This window comes from Xiphophorus hellerii, chromosome 19 (assembly GCF_003331165.1).
Source record: "Xiphophorus hellerii strain 12219 chromosome 19, Xiphophorus_hellerii-4.1, whole genome shotgun sequence".
Lineage (NCBI taxonomy): Eukaryota > Metazoa > Chordata > Actinopteri > Cyprinodontiformes > Poeciliidae > Xiphophorus > Xiphophorus hellerii.
The window spans coordinates 2,158,764-2,178,606 of NC_045690.1; the positions used below are offsets into that span (position 1 = coordinate 2,158,764).

Below are 19,843 nucleotides of genomic sequence, written 5' to 3' on the forward strand. Positions count from 1 at the left end.
TGGAGGAGGGAAAACAGAAAATAACCTCAAACAGCCGTTTGCTACCATGACGTGTCAGGGCCACTGTAGATAGAACATTTTTAAAAATCCCACAGAAAAATCTTAGAAATTTCTGAGTTTGAAAAGTAAAATATTTTCTAGAAAAAAAATCTAATATTGAGTTTCTTTTAGAGAATAAAAAATAGAAATTTCTGAGCTTCAAAAGTGAAAATTTTACCAGGAAATAACTAATAAAAAAAAACATTTTCTAGAAATAAAAATCTTGGAATGTTCTGAGTTTGAAAAGTTGTAAATTTGCAAAACAAATGGTGGAAATTTGCTTGTTTTTTAAAATTTGTTGACTTGGGGTACCTTCAGCTCTTTGGCGCCCCCGCTGGCCGCTGCCTGGGAGATCTGCTGCAGCTGCTTGATCCTCTCGCTGAAGTCCGACACCCACTGGATGACGGTCATGGAGGTCGGGACGGTGTAGCGGCACCAGCTGCGGGGGAGGATTCCTGCAGCGACACGGGATCAGATTTACTCCAGACGAAGCCGATCCGGTTTATTCAGCCGAGAACGAATCAAACACCTTTAACGAGGTCGCTGATGAGCGTGCGCAGGTCGTTGGTCTGCTTCTTCTTCCCCTCACAGACGCCGACGACGTCGGTCAGATCCTGACGGACCTCCTGCAGCATCTTGCCGCCCATCTTCACCTCGCGCTCGAAGAAACGGAACAGCGGGTCCTGGTTCCACCGATCAGACCGAGAGAGAGTTAGAGGAAACGCTGCAGATTCACCAGAACCAGGAATGAACCGATCCACTTTTCACTTCCAGTACCGATATCTGAGCTTTAGTATCTGTCGATTCGGATCTGATACAGAAAAACAGCTTGGTGGAACATGAAGCTGCTGCGTTCTGACCCGTTTGCTCACCTTGATGTTTTCCACGGTGCGTTTGAGCGGATTGACCGTCTGCGGCATGAGCTGCAGCCAGTTGCAGGCGGTGCTGTGGAGCGTCCGCATCCAGGCCGGCTGGGTGTCGGACGTGGACGACGTTCGCTCCTTCTTCTCCGTCTCATAAGCCAGGTCATCCTCATCCTCCAACATCTGCATTTTCAGCATCTTACCCATCATGTCAGTGCCTGTGCAGCCCAGCAGAGGGAGAGGGAGGTGGAGGACAAGACCATGGTGGGTGGAGGAGGAGGAGGGACAAGACATTATATTTTGGAACAGAAAACCAAAATGGCTTCCCCTGAGGGTGTGGGAGTTGTGACAATACAAAATAAGGAAATCAAACAAGACAAACACAAACAGGTTCAGGCAACGCTGAGGCCGATTCCTCAGCTGACAGGAAGTAAAACGACGGCATGCAACAGGAAGAGGGAAACCTGGAGGGATGCAGTGGAACAGTTCTGCTAAAGGGAGGTGGGGAGTTTCTGGGGCAACGGGAGGGAGTCGGATATCATCGCAGCAAAGCAGCAGGATGTGTGTGAAATACAGCTGCTGGAGGGTGAGGAGCCGCACCTGGTGGCAGCTAGACTACAGGAGGCTGCAGCTGGATTACAGATTAAACCCCGGCTGACAGGAAGAGGACAGATTATTAGAGAAACCATTCTGAAGGAATCTGCTGCTCCACGCAGGAATCCAGATGAGAACATGGAGACAACCTGCTAAAACCAGGGCGGCCATGGCTGCTCAGAATCCACACACTTCAACATCTTCATCAGCATCACTTAGTTTTAGGAAGTTCTCTCAGTTTTCTTCAAAGTTTTTTAAAAGACGTTATATGGAGCTAAAGTTTTTTGAAACATTTTTTTTTTTTACGAACTCAAAAAATGATTCGTTTTTTTCCCCGTTTCAAAATTTATTTCCACAAAATTTTTCAGTTTCCAACTTTTTTTTTGTTAGAGTTCCAGATTTTTTCAGTTTGAAATTTATTTTTTAAAGTTTCAACCTTTTTCTGTTTGAAAACATTTTTAGTTTCCAATCTTTTTTTGTGGAGTTTTCAAAACTCTATTTGTCAGTTTATCTTTTTTTGTTAATTTCAAAACTTAAAGTTTGTGGCTCCAGTTCATCTCTGATTGGTGTCACTGTTTGCAGATTCTGCTGCTACTGTCTACAATTGGAGGTCAGAGGTCAGAGGCTTACCCTGAGTGGTGAGCAGGACCTTCTCTGCGTTACTGGGCAGTCCCAGCCAAGATGGCGTCTGCGTGTCCGGCAGCATCTCCACCCAGTGCATAAACTCTTCGCGCCTGAAACCAGAGCAGCTCAGATGAGGCGGCGGCCATTTTAGAAATCATTCTGAGGGTAGAAATCGCGCCAAGCGCCACCGACCTGATGCCGTCGGGCATTTTGATGTCCTTCTGCCCGTCGACCTTCAGCGCCAGCTTGAACTCGCTGTCGAAGCTTCCCTTGGTGAAGATTCGCTCCAGGAAGGTGATGAGCAGCCGCTGGTCGAACTCGTTGTCGATGCGGCCGCCGTAGATGGACTGGGCCATGAGGGTCTTCAGCGCCGCCCAGGGGATTTTATCTGGAGCGATGTTCTGACGACCCTGAGCGACACAGACAACAGGAAGTAAACCCTCAACTTCCTGCGTCTGAGTTTTAGTTGCGAACGGAGAAATGTGGGTCCGTTTCAACCTTGGCGGTGTCGTCCAGCCAGGTGTCGATGGTGTCGCAAGCGGAGCGGAGGTCCGACTCGCCGAACTCATACTTCTTGGACCAGCCGAGTGGCGCGTAGCGCAGGCCGCTCCTGGATGATGGCGTGGAACCAGGCCAGGAGGAAGTAGAGGCGCGCGCGCTCGTTGGGAGCCTTCAGAGGGAACGGAGGGTCAGAACATGGTGGAAACAGACTTCTGACCGGGTTCTGATCGTTTCCATCACCTTGCACATGCGCGCCACCGGGATGCTGCTGAAGGTCCGCAGCATGTTGGCTTTGACGCCGGGCGGCGGCTCAAACACGAAGATACGGCCGGCACGGAGCAGATTGACCGGAACCTGGCAGAGAGGAAACTTCACTGATCAGTGACTGCAGAACACAGGAGAGACGACTGGATCCGAATCAATTAAAATCAATAACTGTGGTCTTTATTTAACACTAATTCACATACGTTTTAATCTAAATTATACTAAAATAAAAAGTTCCTCAATTCAAACTTTTGGAGTAGTTGCTAAATTATTGAAATCAAGTAAAAATGATTCTGAAAAACGTTAAGGTCCATCACATTGGTGACAATTCAATATTTTATATCATACATAACATTTTTTAATACAATTTCAAATTTGAAATAGTCGGGAGAAATACTGTTTCATTTAGAGGAGAATTTCATGTATTTATTACAAGTTTGCTTATTAATAATAATAATAAGAAGAAAAAGAGTTTTGTTTAGTTCATAGAACAAACTGAAAATTGTATATTGAGAAAATATACAATTTTCTAACATTAAAGCAAATTAATATTTATATTAACATTTAAAAATAATTTTATTTTTAACAAAAAAACAAATGAAAATGGATTAAAATATCTATTACTAATCAGTAGTATTAAAAAATTAGAATCGTTTGGTTAAAACAGACAGAAATATTATTTTGATGTATTTATTTTAAACTGAGTAGTATTTACATAAAAACATAATTTGAACGTCTAGTCAAATCAGAATTAAAATAGATGTTGTTAATACTATAATTATTAATGACTATTATCAGCATTTAAATATAATTTTGTTTACAATAACACAAATGGAAATGGACACAAATATTTGCATTATTTATTAAATAATAGCTTGCTTTTTAGAATAAAGCAAATAAAAATGCATATATAGGAATTTTTATTAATAACAAAAATGACGGACGTTTTTACCTTGGGGTTGATCTCCATGGTGAGGAACAGCCTGAAGCTGGAATGCGGCTGCATGGAGTGAAGCTTCTTCTCCAGTTGCATCAGCCAGCCGGGGGCCAGGTGAACGTTCTCCAGCATCACCCACCTGCAGGAGTTAAACATTCAGTAAAACCATTTAACACAAATAAAAACAATCATGAACAAAACGAAGGCCGCATCAGGAGCGTCGTCGGTCACCTGCCAGACTTGACGGCCGTGTTGATGTCTCTGTCGGCCTTGTTGAAGCCTTCAGCTGAACCTGTGGAGACGAGATGCATGCTAGCCGTTAAAACCTTCACCTGGCGCTTCGTTCACACAGGAAGCAGAGCGCGAGCGTTACCGATGGAGACGGAGGTGATCTGCTTGTTCTGCTCAGCAGCCAGATCTCTGACCAATCCGCTGGCATCGTAACCCGGGACAGAACACATCAGAACCGGAGTGCTGGGCTTCACCTGCAGACGTGATCAGAGCCATCGCCATAGGAGCTTCCATCACAATAACAACAATAATAATAATATTAACGTTATCAATACCTCGCTGTCCACGATGTTGCCCAGGTCCAGCGGCTGCTCGATGATGTTCATGAAGGTTTCTCCCAGGACTTTAGAGACGAAGATGTGGGACATGGCCAGCAGGCGGTCGGGCCGGAAGGTGTGGATCAGCAGCAGCATGTGGACGGCCTGACCGATGGGAGCTGAGAGCACAAACATCAACCATGACGATCAATGATCGATCAGGTTATGGCACAGATGGTTGGCTTTGATTGCTTGTGAAAATGGCAGATCCATAGATATACAGTCACTAGATTGGACGTCAGCTACGCACCGAATCAGGAATATCGGTGAAATAAACACATTCACACACAGAATCAGAAAAAATTGACATTTTTAAATAATTTTCCACACCTGAACAGCTAGAATCACGTCAGGAAAACGGTTTACTAAAAATAGTGAGAAAGTGGGGAGTAGGTGAGTTATGCCAATTTAAATAGTTTAAATTAGCTGATCCGCCATCGCTACCACATCTTAAAAATCACAAAATAAACCTCAAGCAAAATAAACATAAAACTAACGGACAGAACGTTCTGTTCTTTGTGGGAAACGTTAATTTTTGATACGACTGAAAATAACCCCTGTTGTCAGCTAGTTGCCATGGCAACAGTTGTGTGTGTTAGGGGAGAAAACTATTTTATTTTCTTAGCTTTAATTTAATCCATATTTTGTAGAAATCCAATGAATAATGGTGCTACAGCCATTTTTGTGACATTGGAACAATCTGGTTTTGTTGACATGACTCAACAGCGCCCTCAGGTGCGCGTCACTAGCTACAGCAGCTAACAGGCGCTGTCCAATCCAGTGATTTTACATCGACGGGCCGATCAGTTCACTGACTCGACTGCTTCTCCTCCGACCACAGATAAGGAACGGCCAGCTCTGGAGTGTTGCTCTGGATCCACATGAAGAATTGCTGAGGAAACAAAGTGAAAACAGGAAGATAATCATGAAAAGAGGAGATTTAAAAATGAATGAATAAGGGAAGCAGCAGGCAGGATGCGGCTCACCTCATCAGCTTCAACTTTGGCTACCAGGTCCTTGAAGGCCGGCAGGCGGCTGAGGCGGACCATGGCCTCGCATTGCTCAGAGGTCAGAACTTTGACCTTGGGCAGCGGCGTTCCCGTCAGGACGATCTCCTTTCCACGCAGGAAGTGCTGGAACTCTGCGTCGTACGACGGCTCACTGAAACAAAACAACAATAATTCAGACATATAAAACTTTTGATGTCGATTTTTTTCCCTCAGTAAAGTTCAAGGCAAGTTTTCCAGCACTGGAGATTAAAATGATACACATAAACTAAAAGACAGTTTCAATTCACTATCATATGATATAATTTATTTCTGTTAATAATGTCTTGTGATCGTATTCTACATCTAAATTATAAAAAAAATATATGTTTTGAATCCCGATTGATCTGAAAACACCTCATTAAAATTCCAGCACCTGTGGGCTGAGCCCTGATTGGACAGTTTGAGGATTGTTCACCTGGTCATGCCCTTCAGGCTGATCTTGGCCAGCAGCATGGCGAAGGTGATGTGGTCCTGGTGCAGCATGCCTCTGGCCACTCTGTTGAACACCACCTAACCCAAACAAACCCAAACCAGACGTTTACACCCAAGTCCGGTCAGAGGAACAGCGGCTGGCGGTTTCAGAAGACGCTCTAACCTGGAACAGATCCTTGGTGATGAGCGCCAGCCTCTGGGAATGGTCGCTGATGCTCTTCAGGTTGGCGTTCTCGTACAGCACGGTGTGGTACGTGTCCAGGAAGAAGTGGAGCGAGTACTGGTACAGGAAGTGCATCTGGCGGCAGACGGAAACACTTTGTGAGCGGTAAACAAATGAGCGCTGCGGTCACAGGTGGGCAGAGAGCCCAAAAATTATACTCAGGTAACAGCAGCACTACTTCAACTTCAAGGACAAGTAAAAAGTAGCCGCCCAACAAATTAATCAAATAAGAGCAAAAAAGTATCTGGAAAAAGTCTACTCAACTAACTGATCAAATTATCAGTCCTTTAATATTTAAAAATTACATCAGACAAACCAGAATATAAAGTGAAAATTTTGATATTTTTAGGACCAGGCAAAATAAAGCCAAAGAAATTTTTCCTAATCAGTTTCTTTAAAAAAAACCAAAAAAACAAATAAACTTATGAAACTTTAACCAAAACTGCAGGTGTGTCTCTGCTTCTGGTGAATTTTTGGTTAAAACCTGTTTGGGTAGTAACTAGTTACATTCACTCAATTACAAGTAACTTTTGAATAAAATTTACTTTTCGAAGCATTTTTACTACGCTGTACTTTTTACTTTTGAGTAATTGTATTGTAAAGTATTGCTGCTTTTACTTCAGTAAAATTTCTGGATTCTCTACCCAAGTTAAAGTTTCATAACGTTAGATGTTAAAGTTGTGAACCTTAACAATTTTTTCTTTTTTTAAAAATTGGAAAAATCTCTACAAATCAGAGATTTTTCTAAATCTGATTTGTTATTTTGTGTTATTTTTGTTTTGGTACTTAAAATACCAAAATTTCCACTTAACTTCATATTTTAGTTTGTCTGTTTATGTAATTTTTAAATATTAAAAGATTGATAATTTGATCAGTTATTCAGTACTTGGATAAACTTTTTTAATACATTTTTACTTGAGTATGTTGAAGTAGTGCTTCTCTTGAGTACAATGTTACTCAAGAGTAAAAATACTCCTAAAAGTAATGTCTTTCCAAAAAGTTACTTTAGTAAATGTAATTGAGTAAAGGTACTGGTCAGGAGGTTTTCCTGTGAAGGTCGGACCTGGTTCAGAGCCTCCATGGTGAAGTAGATGCTGCTGCAGGCGGAGGACAGCGACAGGTACTGCTGGGACACCGCCTCCACCTCCGCCATCACGATGTCTGTCTCCTCCACCTTCCTGGTCACCTCGGCCGCCTCCTTCTTCAGGTTCTCCAGGGTGGTGATGATGGTGTCGTCGTCCAGGATGCGACCTTTGACCTCGTTTAGAGCCTGGAGGAGGGATTTCTCCAGCTGACGGAGACGCAGCTGGAACTCACCTGAGGAAAGATTTCAAATTGATACCTTGGATTAGGAGAGGGAGACATGCCCCCCCCAAAAAAATATTATTATTTTTTTATTCCCCAACAACAATAATCTTATAAAATCCTTTTTCAATTCATACTTGCTAACCAGAAGCACCATTTAGAACAAAACATCTTTATTTTGAATGTTCTTCATAAATCTTCTGCAAAACATGCAAATATATGTTGAGGTCTTCTGCAAAATTACTTAACTTCAAGTTATGTGCAGGCTATAAATAACTGAGGGGAAAATAAATAAAATTAATATATAATACATAATAAACCTAACTCCAGCTACGCGCAGTTATGCCTCACAAGGCAGATTTCCTGTTTCAATATGGCCGCTCTTCACATCAACAGCAGTGAGCTGTGGTGGAAACATGATTGTTTTACAAGGCCGACATGCTAAACTCAACGCTACCTGTAGCACCTGCTAAATGTTGTCTGCTTATGGAAAGTAAAGATTAAATGATGTTTGTAAGAACTTCTGCTAAATGTTTATGGACTGTCACCATGTTGGAATACAAACTCTCAACTAGAACGTTTAAGGTTTCTCATAAATAAAATTTTTTATTTAAACTTTGATTTCTCTAATTTTGTATGGCTTTAGGTCAACAATTGCTGGTTCTTCTCTTCCATAAACTCCAGACTTGTGAAGTTCCGGTTTTCCTGTCAGACTCTCCCACCTGAGCTGTGGATCTCTGCAGCTCCTCCAGTAGGCCATGTTTTAAGGTTGTAGCAGTCATGAGAGGTTTAAAGCTTGGGATGTTGTTTGAGAAGCTGACTGTGCTTTAACCTGTCTCCAGAACGTTCTCCCTGTTCTGCTGCTGGGTTCCTGGGTTTTTATGATGCCGACCGTGTTGTTCTAATAAAACACACTGAACTTTGTGATTGTGGCGGCGTTTCTGTCCAGCTCACCCTGCAGTTTCAGGAGATCCGAGCGTTTCTCGTCGACGTCGGGCCGCTCGGCCTTCAGCACCTCGTTCAGACACTGGCTCTGCAGGCTGCTGCGCGTCACCGTGAAGTTCACAAACGTAACCCGAGAGCACAAGTCTGGAGGAAACTCCACCTGCAGAGAAAGATCATCAACCACCAAACTGGGAGTTCAGAGGGTGTACTGACCGTCTCCTTACCGTTGGGTCTCGTGTGGACAGGAAGATTACAAACGACGGAGACAGATCGATGTCCTGGTCTCCCAGGGTGATGAGGACGCGCCCTCCGGTCCGGCGCACCTCTCTGTTCAGCACCGGGTTCAGGATCGGGTCGTAGCTCTCCACGTCCTGAAACATCACAGTAAGTTAGAGCTGATGAGTTTGAGAGACGATGGAGTTTAATTAGAGATGAACCGATCAGACATCAATATTTGTATTGGTCCTGATATAAAAAAATATTTAGACTGAGTATCTGTGACAATGTGCAGCTCTATCCAGTCTAATTCTATGCTTGTGCTCTGAGCAACGGCATGTTTTAATATTTAATTACTTTATATTTAGAGTTCTTAACTTCTCTTTCTGAACCATTTTAAAGAAGGTTTGTTCTGTTTAACTCTACATGTTTGATCAACACAGTCAACCAGTTTTAACCAGTTTCAGTTTATTTTACAGTCCTGAACAAATTAAAGTTATTTTTACATGTTTGATCAAACTGGTGAAGCTGTTGCTGTTTTTAAGTAAGCTGTACTGGTGCAGAGTTATCAGATGAATTTATAATTCATGTCTGTGTTTAAAAAAGAAACATTTTAAGCCAATTCAGTTGTTTTTCTGAATCGGATCGGTATCAGAAGTGAAAAACATGGATCAGTGCATCCATATTTTAAATCGGGAGGAATCAGAATCACTGCTCTCACCTGGACCAGCAGCGGGTTTCCGAAACGCAAAGCGCTCTCCAGGTTCTTCCTGAAGGCGTCGTCCAGGAAGCTGGTTCTGGTGATCTTGCGGTCCTTGTACTCGTTCATGATGAACTCTGTAGCTTGGCCCGACGGGTCGATAATCAGAGGGTACCTGAAGCGGACGACATCAGGATTAAACTGCAGGTTCAGCTGCAGGAACATTTCTGTGACGTTTCGGGTTCGTCGGCGCCGACCTGTTGAAGCGTTTGAGCATGATGGCGTTCTCGGTGCAGAGGTCGTCAGCAGGCAGCGAGTTGGCCTGCCAGCGTAGACGCTCGTCTGCGTTGGACAGATACTCCGTCCTCGCGATGTCGGTGCGGAACTGGGTCAGAAATTAAACACAGGGATCCAATCATGCACAACCAGGTTTAAATATAATAAGACATAAACATTTCTCAAAAGAACTCTGTAGAAATGGCTTAAAATTCTGCATAGCTAGCATTTGAAGCCATCTCCAAGGCAACAATGTTTGGGATTGATGACAAACATTTCAGTGGAGTCTGGCATCCATTGGTGGAGGACCTGTGATGCTGTGGGACTGTCGGTCGTTCATAAAGTCCTGAGAACCTTGTTATTGCACAAGTTATGATATGACAGTATTTGAGAAAAACTAAAAAGTAGTTTTTATTACATTAATAAAGTCATATTAGTAGAAAAAAGATGTAATATTACCAGGAAAAAAACCTTGGAGTTATAAAAACTGAGCAGCTCAGTCAGTCTGTGCTTCTCTCTTCTTAACAGATTAAATTGTTTTAAAATCCTGCTGCTGATAATATTTGATTCTTAATTCTTTTAAATCCAATACTACAGCATAACTTCACATGATTCAACATTAAACATCTTAATTTCTTAAAATTAAGAAATTAATTTACTTTATAAAGTATTACGTTTATAAACTTCGTCCTCTTAAAGTGACCTTACCCTCGTAAAACTTTCTTCGAGAGTTATTGGGACTTTTTATTGAGACTTCTTTCTTGTTTATTACAACTATTTTCTTATTTTGACTGGCATCTGCACTCTGGTGCACTTGTTCCACTTTCTTCTTGTATTACAACTTTCGTATTATTAAGCCTTCTTACTATTATCATTTCATAAATGTACCTTTATTTCCAGTTTCCAGATATTTTGACTGAATGAGGTACCTGGATGTTGGCCTGCTGCAGGTGATGAGACCAAGTAGGTGAACAAGTTCTGCCTCATCTGCTGCTCAAAGTAGCCGGCGTACGTGATGAAGGCCGCAGACAGCAGGCAGTCTCCGGCGATGGTGGACATCTGGTTCTTGAACGTCTCACTGGTTTTCTCCCAGCGCTCCCTTTCAGCAGAAAGACTCTTCAGCAACGCTGTGCTGCGGTTCACCTGCAAGAACAGAGAAACATCAGGAGAACCTCTACAAGGAGCTTTGGATCAGCTTAGAGCTTCTGAATGAAGCCGACAGGAAACGCAGACCTTTGCTTCGACGGCGGCCAGGTCGGCTTTGATGGCCTGGGCCTCTGAGATGAGCACGGCGTACTCCTCCTTGTAGCGGGCGATGCTCGCCTCCAGGTCCCTGATCATCTGCTCCACCTCCTCCGCCTTCGTCTTGTTGTCCTTTGCGTCGTCTTCCAGCTTCTGCAGCTCGTTACGCAGAGGCTCCACTCGTTTCAGCATGTCCGCGTAGTTAAGCTGGCAGAAGTGAAGCATGTTGTTCTTTAGCTGGACTTTTATCTGGTCACCAGATCCATGTTCAGAGCGTTCAGGATTCCCGACCTGAGCAATGGCCCATTTCACCATGGGTCCACAGGCCAGAGACGCTCTGTTGACCTGGTCGTAGTTGTAGCTCGGGTTGGACAGGTAGTTCTTCTTCATCTTCTCACGGATGGAGTCACTGAGTAAAAAGCGAGCAAAAGGTCAGAGCGTCGGCTTTATGTGGAGAAATGTGGCTAGAAATGATAATAAATCACAGAGAATTGGGAAGGAAATTTAAAGAGACGTTGCAGAGGATTGTTTTGATTTGTAGGGAAAAAGTTATCAAAATAAAACCTCCACTGATTAATCTACCTCCACCTCAGATTAAATGAAAATCAGTTCAGGAAAGAAATTAAAACATCAGGGTTCCTGCTCACTCTTTACTTTCTAACTTAAAATAAAACTTAATATGAACCATTTGTTGGTGGCTTCAAATAATAACATATATTTTAAAAAAACAGTTTAAAATTTCTATCATGTTTCTACAGTAAACGTAAATTGGCAAACTGGAAGTGCAAATCTCCTGTTCTGGAACTCCAGGCTGGTTTCTTAGCCCGTTATTTTAGAAACAAAAAACAGGCTAATAAAATAAACAATATGAGAAGAAAAGTCATATGAAAATAAAGTCGTACGACATTATAGATAAAATATTACGAGAATATTTATAATTCAAGAAATAAGTTGAAATAATACCAGAATACAGTCATAATATTACAAAAATAATATTATGACAATATTACCAGAATAGTCGTAATAACACAAGAAAAAAAGTCAATTATGAGAATCAAGTCATTTGACACTAAATTAAAATATTATGAGAAAAATCATATGACAAAGTTAAACTAAAAAATAAAGCCATGTGGTTTGACTTTATTCTCACATTATGACTTTACTGTCACAGAACTTTATTCTCATAATAAGACTTTATTATTGTAAGCAAAAGGTTTCAAAACTTTTCAATGATCTTTTAATTTACTGTTGAGTAACCAGAATATCCAGGATGGAAGTAAACTCGAGTCTATTTGGACCGAATTGTTCTGGAAATTTCAGATGCTTATTTAGAAGGAAAAACGTTTGGAGATAAATGTTTACCTTATACTCCCATCATCTTTTTCATAGCTGGAAAACTAAAATGTGTTAAAGAAGTGCGTAGGAAGCCTGCTGGTTTCTGATGGCAGTGATTAGTTGTCATCGTCTGGTTAAGACAAAACCTCCTTCCTGACCTCATTTCCTCAGAGGAGAAGTTGACTATGCTGCTGATGAAATTATCCCTGATTATAACTTGTCTGATTTTTTTCCAGTCTCCGGTCTCCTCGCCCAGCATGAGGCAGATAGACTCCAGGGCCAGTTTAACGGCAGCGGGGGGGTTGGTCATGGCCCGAACTTCTACCAGGTGCTGCCGCTTAATGGAGCTCACGGCTAATTAAGGACGAGGAGACAAACCCAGAGCAGAGAGAGAGCTTTTAGTGGACAAGCAAAAACCCGTTTGTCTTATTTCACCTGATTTCTTCAGCTTCAAAGTTAACGATGGTGGGGATGAAGTTCTCCCTCATGATGATGGAGCGGATCTGCTTCCAGTCCGTGGTGCTCTCCCCCAGCAGCAGGCAGATGGACTCCAGAGCCAGCTTCACGGCGGCGGGGGGGTTGGCCATGGACCGCACCTCCACCAGGTGCTGCTTCTTTATAGACTTTACAGCTACCGAAAAGGAGGGCAACGAGACGCAAACGGGCCAAGATGGAGGACGGATGTGGACAGAAAGCCTAGCTGTTAGCTGTTAGCCATGTTTACACAGACAGGCGGGTAACAAAAGACACTCCACTTAAAAAAATACTGATAAATAATCCATCAGATAAATAAACTGTCCACATAGCATAAAAACAATTAATACAAAATATATTCTTTGATATTTTACAGCTTTTGTTAATGCTAACCTCACATTTGGATATAAGAACATTAAATAAAAACAGTCAAAAAATATAAAAGTCCTGTAAATACGCAACTATTCAAAATTTAATTGTGACAAAGTAAAAAACACTTTTTTTTAAAAAACTATAAAAAAAACATTGAATTAACCAGAAAAAAATTATGAATAAATAATTAAATACAAACTGAAACAAATGAAATACTTAAATATATAAATAAAAAATGATTAAACAAATATTGAATAAAGTAAATATTAAACTGATAAAAAATGAAATAAATATCTAAAATAAATAAATGATTAAGAATGTTAAAACATTTATTTAAAGGAGAGGTTTTTGTTTATTTCATGTGGAAAATGTATGAATTTGATGGAGTCTAATTAATAAACAAACTGCTCTTCAGAGCAGCAGAGGAGCCATTTAAAGCCAACCTTACCATTCTGGGCCTCGATGACGGCGGGCTTCCACCTGGTCCAGGTCCTGCTTGACGCTCAGCTGCTTGTCTTTGATCACTTCCTGTTGCTTGTAAACTGCTTCCTGGATCTCCTGGCTCATCACCTGCAACCGAAGAGGAACAGCATGAAAACACGCTCAGCACCAACAGAACAGCAAAGCCTGCATGTGAAATGTTGGGCAATGTTAAACTGGGGAATTAAATATTCTATCCCAAATCTTTATACATAAATTCATACGCTACAGCAGCTGCATTGTCAGGACTTGATTTAAGGGATATTTTGGTATCTTCTTCCTCCGGTTTACCTTTTTCTTCTCGGCCTCCTGCTGGTCTTTGACCATCTTCTTCAGCTTGTCGTTAGCAGCTGCGTTCTTTGCCTCCAGCTCCTGGCTCTTGATTCTCAGATCACGGCGAAGCTCCTCCACCTTGATGAGGAAACAGACGCCATCGATGCGATGAACCAACAGCAGGAACATTTCTGACCTTTTTTCATGTTTTACGGCAGGAAAGCCGGTTCTACCTGATCCACAGTCTCCTTGATCTTGCGAAGGCCCGACGTTGAGATGCATCTGCTGCTCCTCCAACTCGCTGCGCTTCTCGTTGAACAGGTTAGCATACTGGTTGATGAAGTCCAGGTAGTGGCGAGGAGTGATGGCCATGGTGTGACCGCCGCGCTTCGCCAGGCGATTGTTAGCCTGGAGGAATTGGTGACGAGCCTTAGCTTCAGCAACCAAAACAGAGACTTCCTGTTTACGTCATTAACTCCTGGTTAGTTTGATTCTCACCTGATGAAGAGTTTGATGAACGAACACACAGCCGTTGACGATGGCCTCGCGGTGGGACGGCGGCTGCGGCAGTTTGTCGTAGACGATGGGCATGTAGTCTGGAACCTTGTAGTTGGGCTTCTCCAGGTCCATCTTGCTGGTGAACTCCTTACCCACCTGGTAAAGAGCCTCTGTTGACCAGTCTCCAAACCAGTTCAACACGCACCTGAAAGCAGAGTTTTAGTATTAAAACCGTTTCAATCTTTTCGTTTTCGCTCCAGCTGGTATTTATGATGATTGACCTGTTGAAGAGTGCAGGAGACGTGGCAGCCCGGTCCTTCAGGCCCTCTGACGACGGGTTCATGGTAAAAACCACGTGCAGGTTTCTGATAACCTGGCTGGTGAACCACTTGTAAAGCTCCTCATGAGTGTCCAGCATCAGCCCCTCCTTCTGGGCTCCTTCCTTGCACTGAGTCATCAGCGTGGCATATTCATCTCCCTCAAACAAACCAGGAACCTACAAAAACAGCCATAAATATTATAAAAACAGGAGGAAAGCTAACATTCTTTAGCATTTCACAGAATAAGGAATAAAATCAGCAGCATAAAGCATGAGGTCACCTCTCCGTTGGCTAGCAGCGTGTTCATTCTCTCCAGGAATCCAGAGTCCAGGACGTTGGACTCATCCATGATGAAGGCGATCTTCTCATTCTTGCACCCTGAGCGACGCAGCACTGTGCGAAGGTCTTCATCAAAGTCCTCCCCAGTGTACTTCCTGTGCACCTGATGGAACCAAACAGAAAATTAACAGAGAAATTTCAAACGCATTAAAATAATAAACGATCCTGGACTGACGGCACCAACCTTAATCTGGTAGACGCTCAGTCCGTTCATCCAAGCCACGAAGCGGGAAAGCGTCGTCTTTCCGGCACCGCTAACTCCGATCAACAGCAGATGACCCTGAGGCTGCCGGAAGATTCTGCACAGAAAAACATGGAAATTATAATATCCAAAGGGTTTGGGTTTAAACTGTCCACCAACGATATTCATATTTTGTCACAAAGAGTGGATTCTCTCAGGATTTTTGTGACGGAGAAAACAAAGTGAAGCACATCTGTATTATCATCATAATGCAGATGATAACACATCATCTGTATTATGATAAGACGATGCTCGCAGTACAAACTACAGACACTGGGCTGTAGTGTTAAAATGTACAGCCTGGTGTCTCCAACTAGCTTCGTAAATCAACTAAATTAAGTCCTGGTGATTAATTGAAGCTCAATATAAATGCAGCCGTTTTGTTTCTGGCCGTTGGGGTTTGATTAGAGAATAGTCAAAGTCCAGACCTAAATTAAATCAAGGATGTGGCACAACTTTAAATTGTTTTTATTAAAGAAAAACCCAGCAACAATGTGATAAAATGTGAGCTGGATGGGACTGTACAAAGAACTTTTCAAAATAAAAGCCAGAACGCTCACCGGTCAATTCTAAGGACGTGGTCCAGAACCTCGTTGAACAGAACCAGAGGGACGTCCAGCTCCTCCTCATAGAAAACCTTCAGACGGGCTTTCACGTAGTCTCTGAGTTCCTCCTGCTCAACGGGGATGTAGTCCTGCAAACACAAACAGAAAATTAAAAACTGCAAAACAAAAACTGGTCAGAAGGATCAAAATGGAGGACGGCGATTCACCTTGGAGAGCCAGTTGCTGTAGAGAATAGGCCTGTTCAGAGCTTTCTCCTTATCAATGTTGGGGAAATGTTTGAGAGCCACCATGTCGATGTTTTCATCCGTCCATCTTCTCTCATCGTCACCTACAAGTCCTGCAGACAAAAACACAGTTTCATTACAGCCTGGAGTGCAACGATTAGTTTTCAGGCCGATTTCTGAGCTTTAAAACGTCTGACCTGCCGATTCCGATTTTGGACAATACCAATTTTTTTGTATGAAATATTGCTAAAAATAACAAGAAAGTTGCTGAGTTGGAAACACTGGGACAACTATTGCTAACTATAAACCTGCAGACATGACCTGTTGGGCGGGGCTAACAGTCAAGCCTCTGCGTTTCTCTCACCTGTCCTGGAAGAGACGCAGCCCCTCGTGAGCCCAGATCCGGATGAGCCCCTCCACTGGCAGGGTCTCCAGAGGGCGCAGCGCCTCAAAGATGCCCCGCACCCAGCGGGTCATCTCTCTGGGGGAGTAGATGTAGTGTGGCTGAATGTCCTGGGTGAAGCGCTCCTAAAGGACGGAGAATCACGTTTAAAAAGCGGCATTACGATGGGAACGGTTCTGCTGACGCCGGGCCCACTCCTCTACCTGAGACATGGTGTAGAACTCCACCATGGCAGCGGTCAGCGGCTCGGCGTAGGTCCGTAGAGACGGGATGAGGCGCAGCATGGCGCGGTTGAAGGTCCCGTAAATCTGGGTGAGGGAGGCGGGGCCGGGGTAATCCACGTACACCACCGGAACGTGGCGCAGGAACCTGGACACAAAACGCCACGCATCTCTTATTCCTTCTCCAAAATTAATATACTTCTCTTTTAGGATGAACGAACTAGAGCAAGGTTAAGGAGAAACAAATATTAATTATGAGAACAAAGGCATAATAATAATAATGTTCTATAACAAAGTTATTATAATATGAAAATAAAGTTGCAATGCAAGAAAAAAAAAACGTCAGACAGCAAAGTCGAAATATTAACAGAATACATTTGTAATAATAATACAATATTAAAGTCATAATACATGAAAAAAGTCATGTTAACAGAATAAAGTCATAATTCTAAAATATTAGATTAATATTACAAAAATGTGGTAATTCTTTTTGATATTTCACCAAAATTATAATATTGCCAGAAATAAGTTGTAATAATACTGTAGTAAAGTCATAATAAAAAAAGAAAAAGTCAATATTTCTGTAATAAAATTGTAATATTAGAAAATGAAGTTGTAAGTTTATGAGAACTCCTACATAAAAAACATATTTAATCAAGGAATGTTAAGAATCTTGTTAAATTTTACTTCTGTATCATTTTACAAATAAAATACTTGATCTTTTCACACATCAGCATCAGATTATCAGCAGCAGCAGGACTTTGAAACGACGGAGGAAACGACTGAAGAAAGAGGTAACATCAGACATTGAAAGTTTTTCCCTCATTAAAACATTTTTTTTCTGTAATTTGAAACTTTTGACTAGTATTATGACTTTATTCTTGTGATAAAAAGTATCAGATTATATAATCTGTATGCTGTACCTGTGTGTGAGCGGCTTTCGGCCGGGATCAGTGGGAGGATTACAGGCTCCGACGAACTGAATCCGCTCCAGTTTCACCCAGGTCTGGTCTGAAGTGCGATAGAAGCCTCCATGTTCCACCATCTACCAAAACACAGGAAGTTAAACGCCCGGCCCGCTGCAGGCTGTCTACATCCACCTGCAAACGGAGCGCACCTGTCTGAGGAAGGAGATGACTCTCTGCGTGCCGTACTTGTCCATGTCCGGCAGGTTGATCTCGTCGCAGAACAGAACCAGCCACTTGCCCAGCTGGACCGGGGCCAGCACCACGCCGTTGGGCGTCCGCCGGTACTCGCAGTAATGGTCGAAGGTCTTCAGCAGCAGCTCCGGGGTCGTGGCGCTGGAGAAGTTCAGACCAACAACCTGCCAAAGAGAACAAGACATTCGTCAGTCGTCTCGTTCAAACGAGGAAACCGTCCCTGACTCGCAGGTTGGAGAATTTAATGTGCTAAAAAATGATGAACTTGAAGATGAACTTGTTAGTTTTGCTTCATTAGCTAGCGATAAAGAGATATTAAACTTATTAATTTATAAAAACTGTTTCAGTGTCCTTTTGTATTTAAAACACATCTCCACCTGCTCCTTATATATTATCATCAATCTTGTTTTATCTGCTAATCTCATTATTTCGACATCTCAACAGATACGATGTCAAGCTGCTTTATTGCAGAATTTAGTTATTTTGAGATGAGGTATAAAGCTTGTAAGCTTGTTTTATCACAAACATTTTCTCATTCCTAAAAACAGCCGGACAAGCCAGTTTTCATGACTTAAAAGTTTTATCTTGACATCACAACTTTAATGTTGTTCAGTCGTCAGAGCTACATTTTTTTCTGAATATGAAGGCAAGATGTCAAGCTGGAAACCAGATTATCAGATTATCATTATCCAGAAAACCGCTACTTTATCTCAAGATTAGTGAGAACTCAACCTTGAGTCAGCATTCCTGTGACTTTTGACTCATTTAAACACCGAGATGAGACCTAGAGCTAATTTAGTCAAGTTATCTCTGTTCATTTTATCACAATAAGTTTCACTATCTGATTAGATCAAGAAAACTTTGATCTTGTTTTGTTGCTATGACTATTAAATTATATCAATATCTCTCTGTCTTTAATTAATTTATTCATTTCAACACTAAAACTGTGACCGGGACGCTGCACAGAGGTGGAAAGTCCCCCTGACTGTCCTAATGGAGACACTTGATCACACCGGAGAACCATAAACCACATGCATATATACTGAGGTAGTTTCCTCCATTTTTCTCAAAATGTTGGATGTTTTTATTCCTAAACAAAATCTTATTTTTCCATATTTACTTCAAATTTTCCCACACATAGCTACATCACAACAGTAGTTTCTAAGGAGCTGGTTAAATGTTTGAAACGGGTTTGTTGTCTCACCTCCATGTCAGGCAGAGCCCTGAGGGCGCTGAACAACGTCATGGTCTTTCCAGAACCTGGAGGTCCACACAGAACCAGCGGCTTGTGTTCTGCCAGCCACGTGTAAAGCAAGGCTTCATGGCGGACCGTGTCCAGCGTCGGAACCACGACGTCCGGAGACGCCACCTTGTGGGTTTCCACCTCGATCTGGGGCACTTTGCCCTGCCAGGACTGCCACTCGCCTGAGATGCAAACCTGAAGGAGGAAACAGCCCAGATGAAAACGAGTCGGGTTGGTCTCTTCCATCAGCGCCAAATAAAACCAGCTGGACCTCATAGTCAATGATGGGAACGTTGGGAGCAGATGGGAGGGGCACAGTGGTGATGCGTCGGATGTATTCTCCAAGCTCCGCCCTCATTTTCAGACGGCCATCACCAGAGAAGGACCAGAGGACGGCATAGATCAAATACCTCTGCAAGGCGAGGAGAAGAAACGTTTGAAAGTTTCCCTGAGCGAACGAAGCAGGCGAGAGGAGAAGGCAGTCGCTACCTGCATGTATCTCTCCAGCTGGTCGATGGGCATGGGGAAGTCGGGGTGGTTGTTGTTGTACTGGGCCACGTTCCGGCAGGCTTGGTGCAGCATGGAGAACAGCGCACCCATGCAGCGCAGGCGCGTGAAGTCCATGATGTGCTCCATTTTGGAGGCGTGCTCCAAGGCTTTGATCACCAGGCCGGTAGAGGTGAAGTACGGCTGCAGGATCGCTGCGGCGTCCCTCTGGATCTGCAGCATAAACACAACCTCAGCAGGCAGAACCTCAGAAGCAGCTTTCAGCTTCTACGCACCACAAATCTGGAACAGACTTCCAGAAAACTGAGCCCAAACACTGAGTTCTTTCAAATCAGGACCAAAAACCCAGCTGGTTAGAGCCGCTTTTGA

General features: G+C 42.8%; 1 protein-coding gene across 1 annotated transcript in view; it reads right to left on the reverse strand.

The window, feature by feature from the left end:
* The window catches only part of dync1h1 (dynein, cytoplasmic 1, heavy chain 1), a 39,363-nt gene that overhangs the window by 2,143 nt on the left and 17,377 nt on the right, over nucleotides 1-19,843 (reverse strand). Inside the window, 44 exon segments of the mRNA XM_032546838.1 lie at nucleotides 352-494; nucleotides 569-722; nucleotides 912-1,120; nucleotides 2,127-2,230; nucleotides 2,313-2,530; nucleotides 2,619-2,723; nucleotides 2,725-2,790; nucleotides 2,862-2,975; nucleotides 3,838-3,961; nucleotides 4,054-4,114; nucleotides 4,196-4,307; nucleotides 4,389-4,549; nucleotides 5,247-5,322; nucleotides 5,417-5,591; nucleotides 5,895-5,989; nucleotides 6,075-6,209; nucleotides 7,198-7,451; nucleotides 8,394-8,544; nucleotides 8,609-8,755; nucleotides 9,322-9,475; nucleotides 9,558-9,685; nucleotides 10,506-10,541; nucleotides 10,543-10,719; nucleotides 10,810-11,025; nucleotides 11,110-11,227; nucleotides 12,589-12,784; nucleotides 13,448-13,472; nucleotides 13,474-13,569; nucleotides 13,771-13,890; nucleotides 13,986-14,018; nucleotides 14,020-14,160; nucleotides 14,251-14,455; nucleotides 14,532-14,746; nucleotides 14,851-15,012; nucleotides 15,094-15,208; nucleotides 15,711-15,844; nucleotides 15,923-16,052; nucleotides 16,305-16,468; nucleotides 16,547-16,712; nucleotides 17,488-17,609; nucleotides 17,682-17,888; nucleotides 18,929-19,162; nucleotides 19,239-19,379; nucleotides 19,457-19,687. Coding sequence (XP_032402729.1) covers nucleotides 352-494; nucleotides 569-722; nucleotides 912-1,120; nucleotides 2,127-2,230; nucleotides 2,313-2,530; nucleotides 2,619-2,723; nucleotides 2,725-2,790; nucleotides 2,862-2,975; nucleotides 3,838-3,961; nucleotides 4,054-4,114; nucleotides 4,196-4,307; nucleotides 4,389-4,549; nucleotides 5,247-5,322; nucleotides 5,417-5,591; nucleotides 5,895-5,989; nucleotides 6,075-6,209; nucleotides 7,198-7,451; nucleotides 8,394-8,544; nucleotides 8,609-8,755; nucleotides 9,322-9,475; nucleotides 9,558-9,685; nucleotides 10,506-10,541; nucleotides 10,543-10,719; nucleotides 10,810-11,025; nucleotides 11,110-11,227; nucleotides 12,589-12,784; nucleotides 13,448-13,472; nucleotides 13,474-13,569; nucleotides 13,771-13,890; nucleotides 13,986-14,018; nucleotides 14,020-14,160; nucleotides 14,251-14,455; nucleotides 14,532-14,746; nucleotides 14,851-15,012; nucleotides 15,094-15,208; nucleotides 15,711-15,844; nucleotides 15,923-16,052; nucleotides 16,305-16,468; nucleotides 16,547-16,712; nucleotides 17,488-17,609; nucleotides 17,682-17,888; nucleotides 18,929-19,162; nucleotides 19,239-19,379; nucleotides 19,457-19,687 — 6,270 coding nt within the window.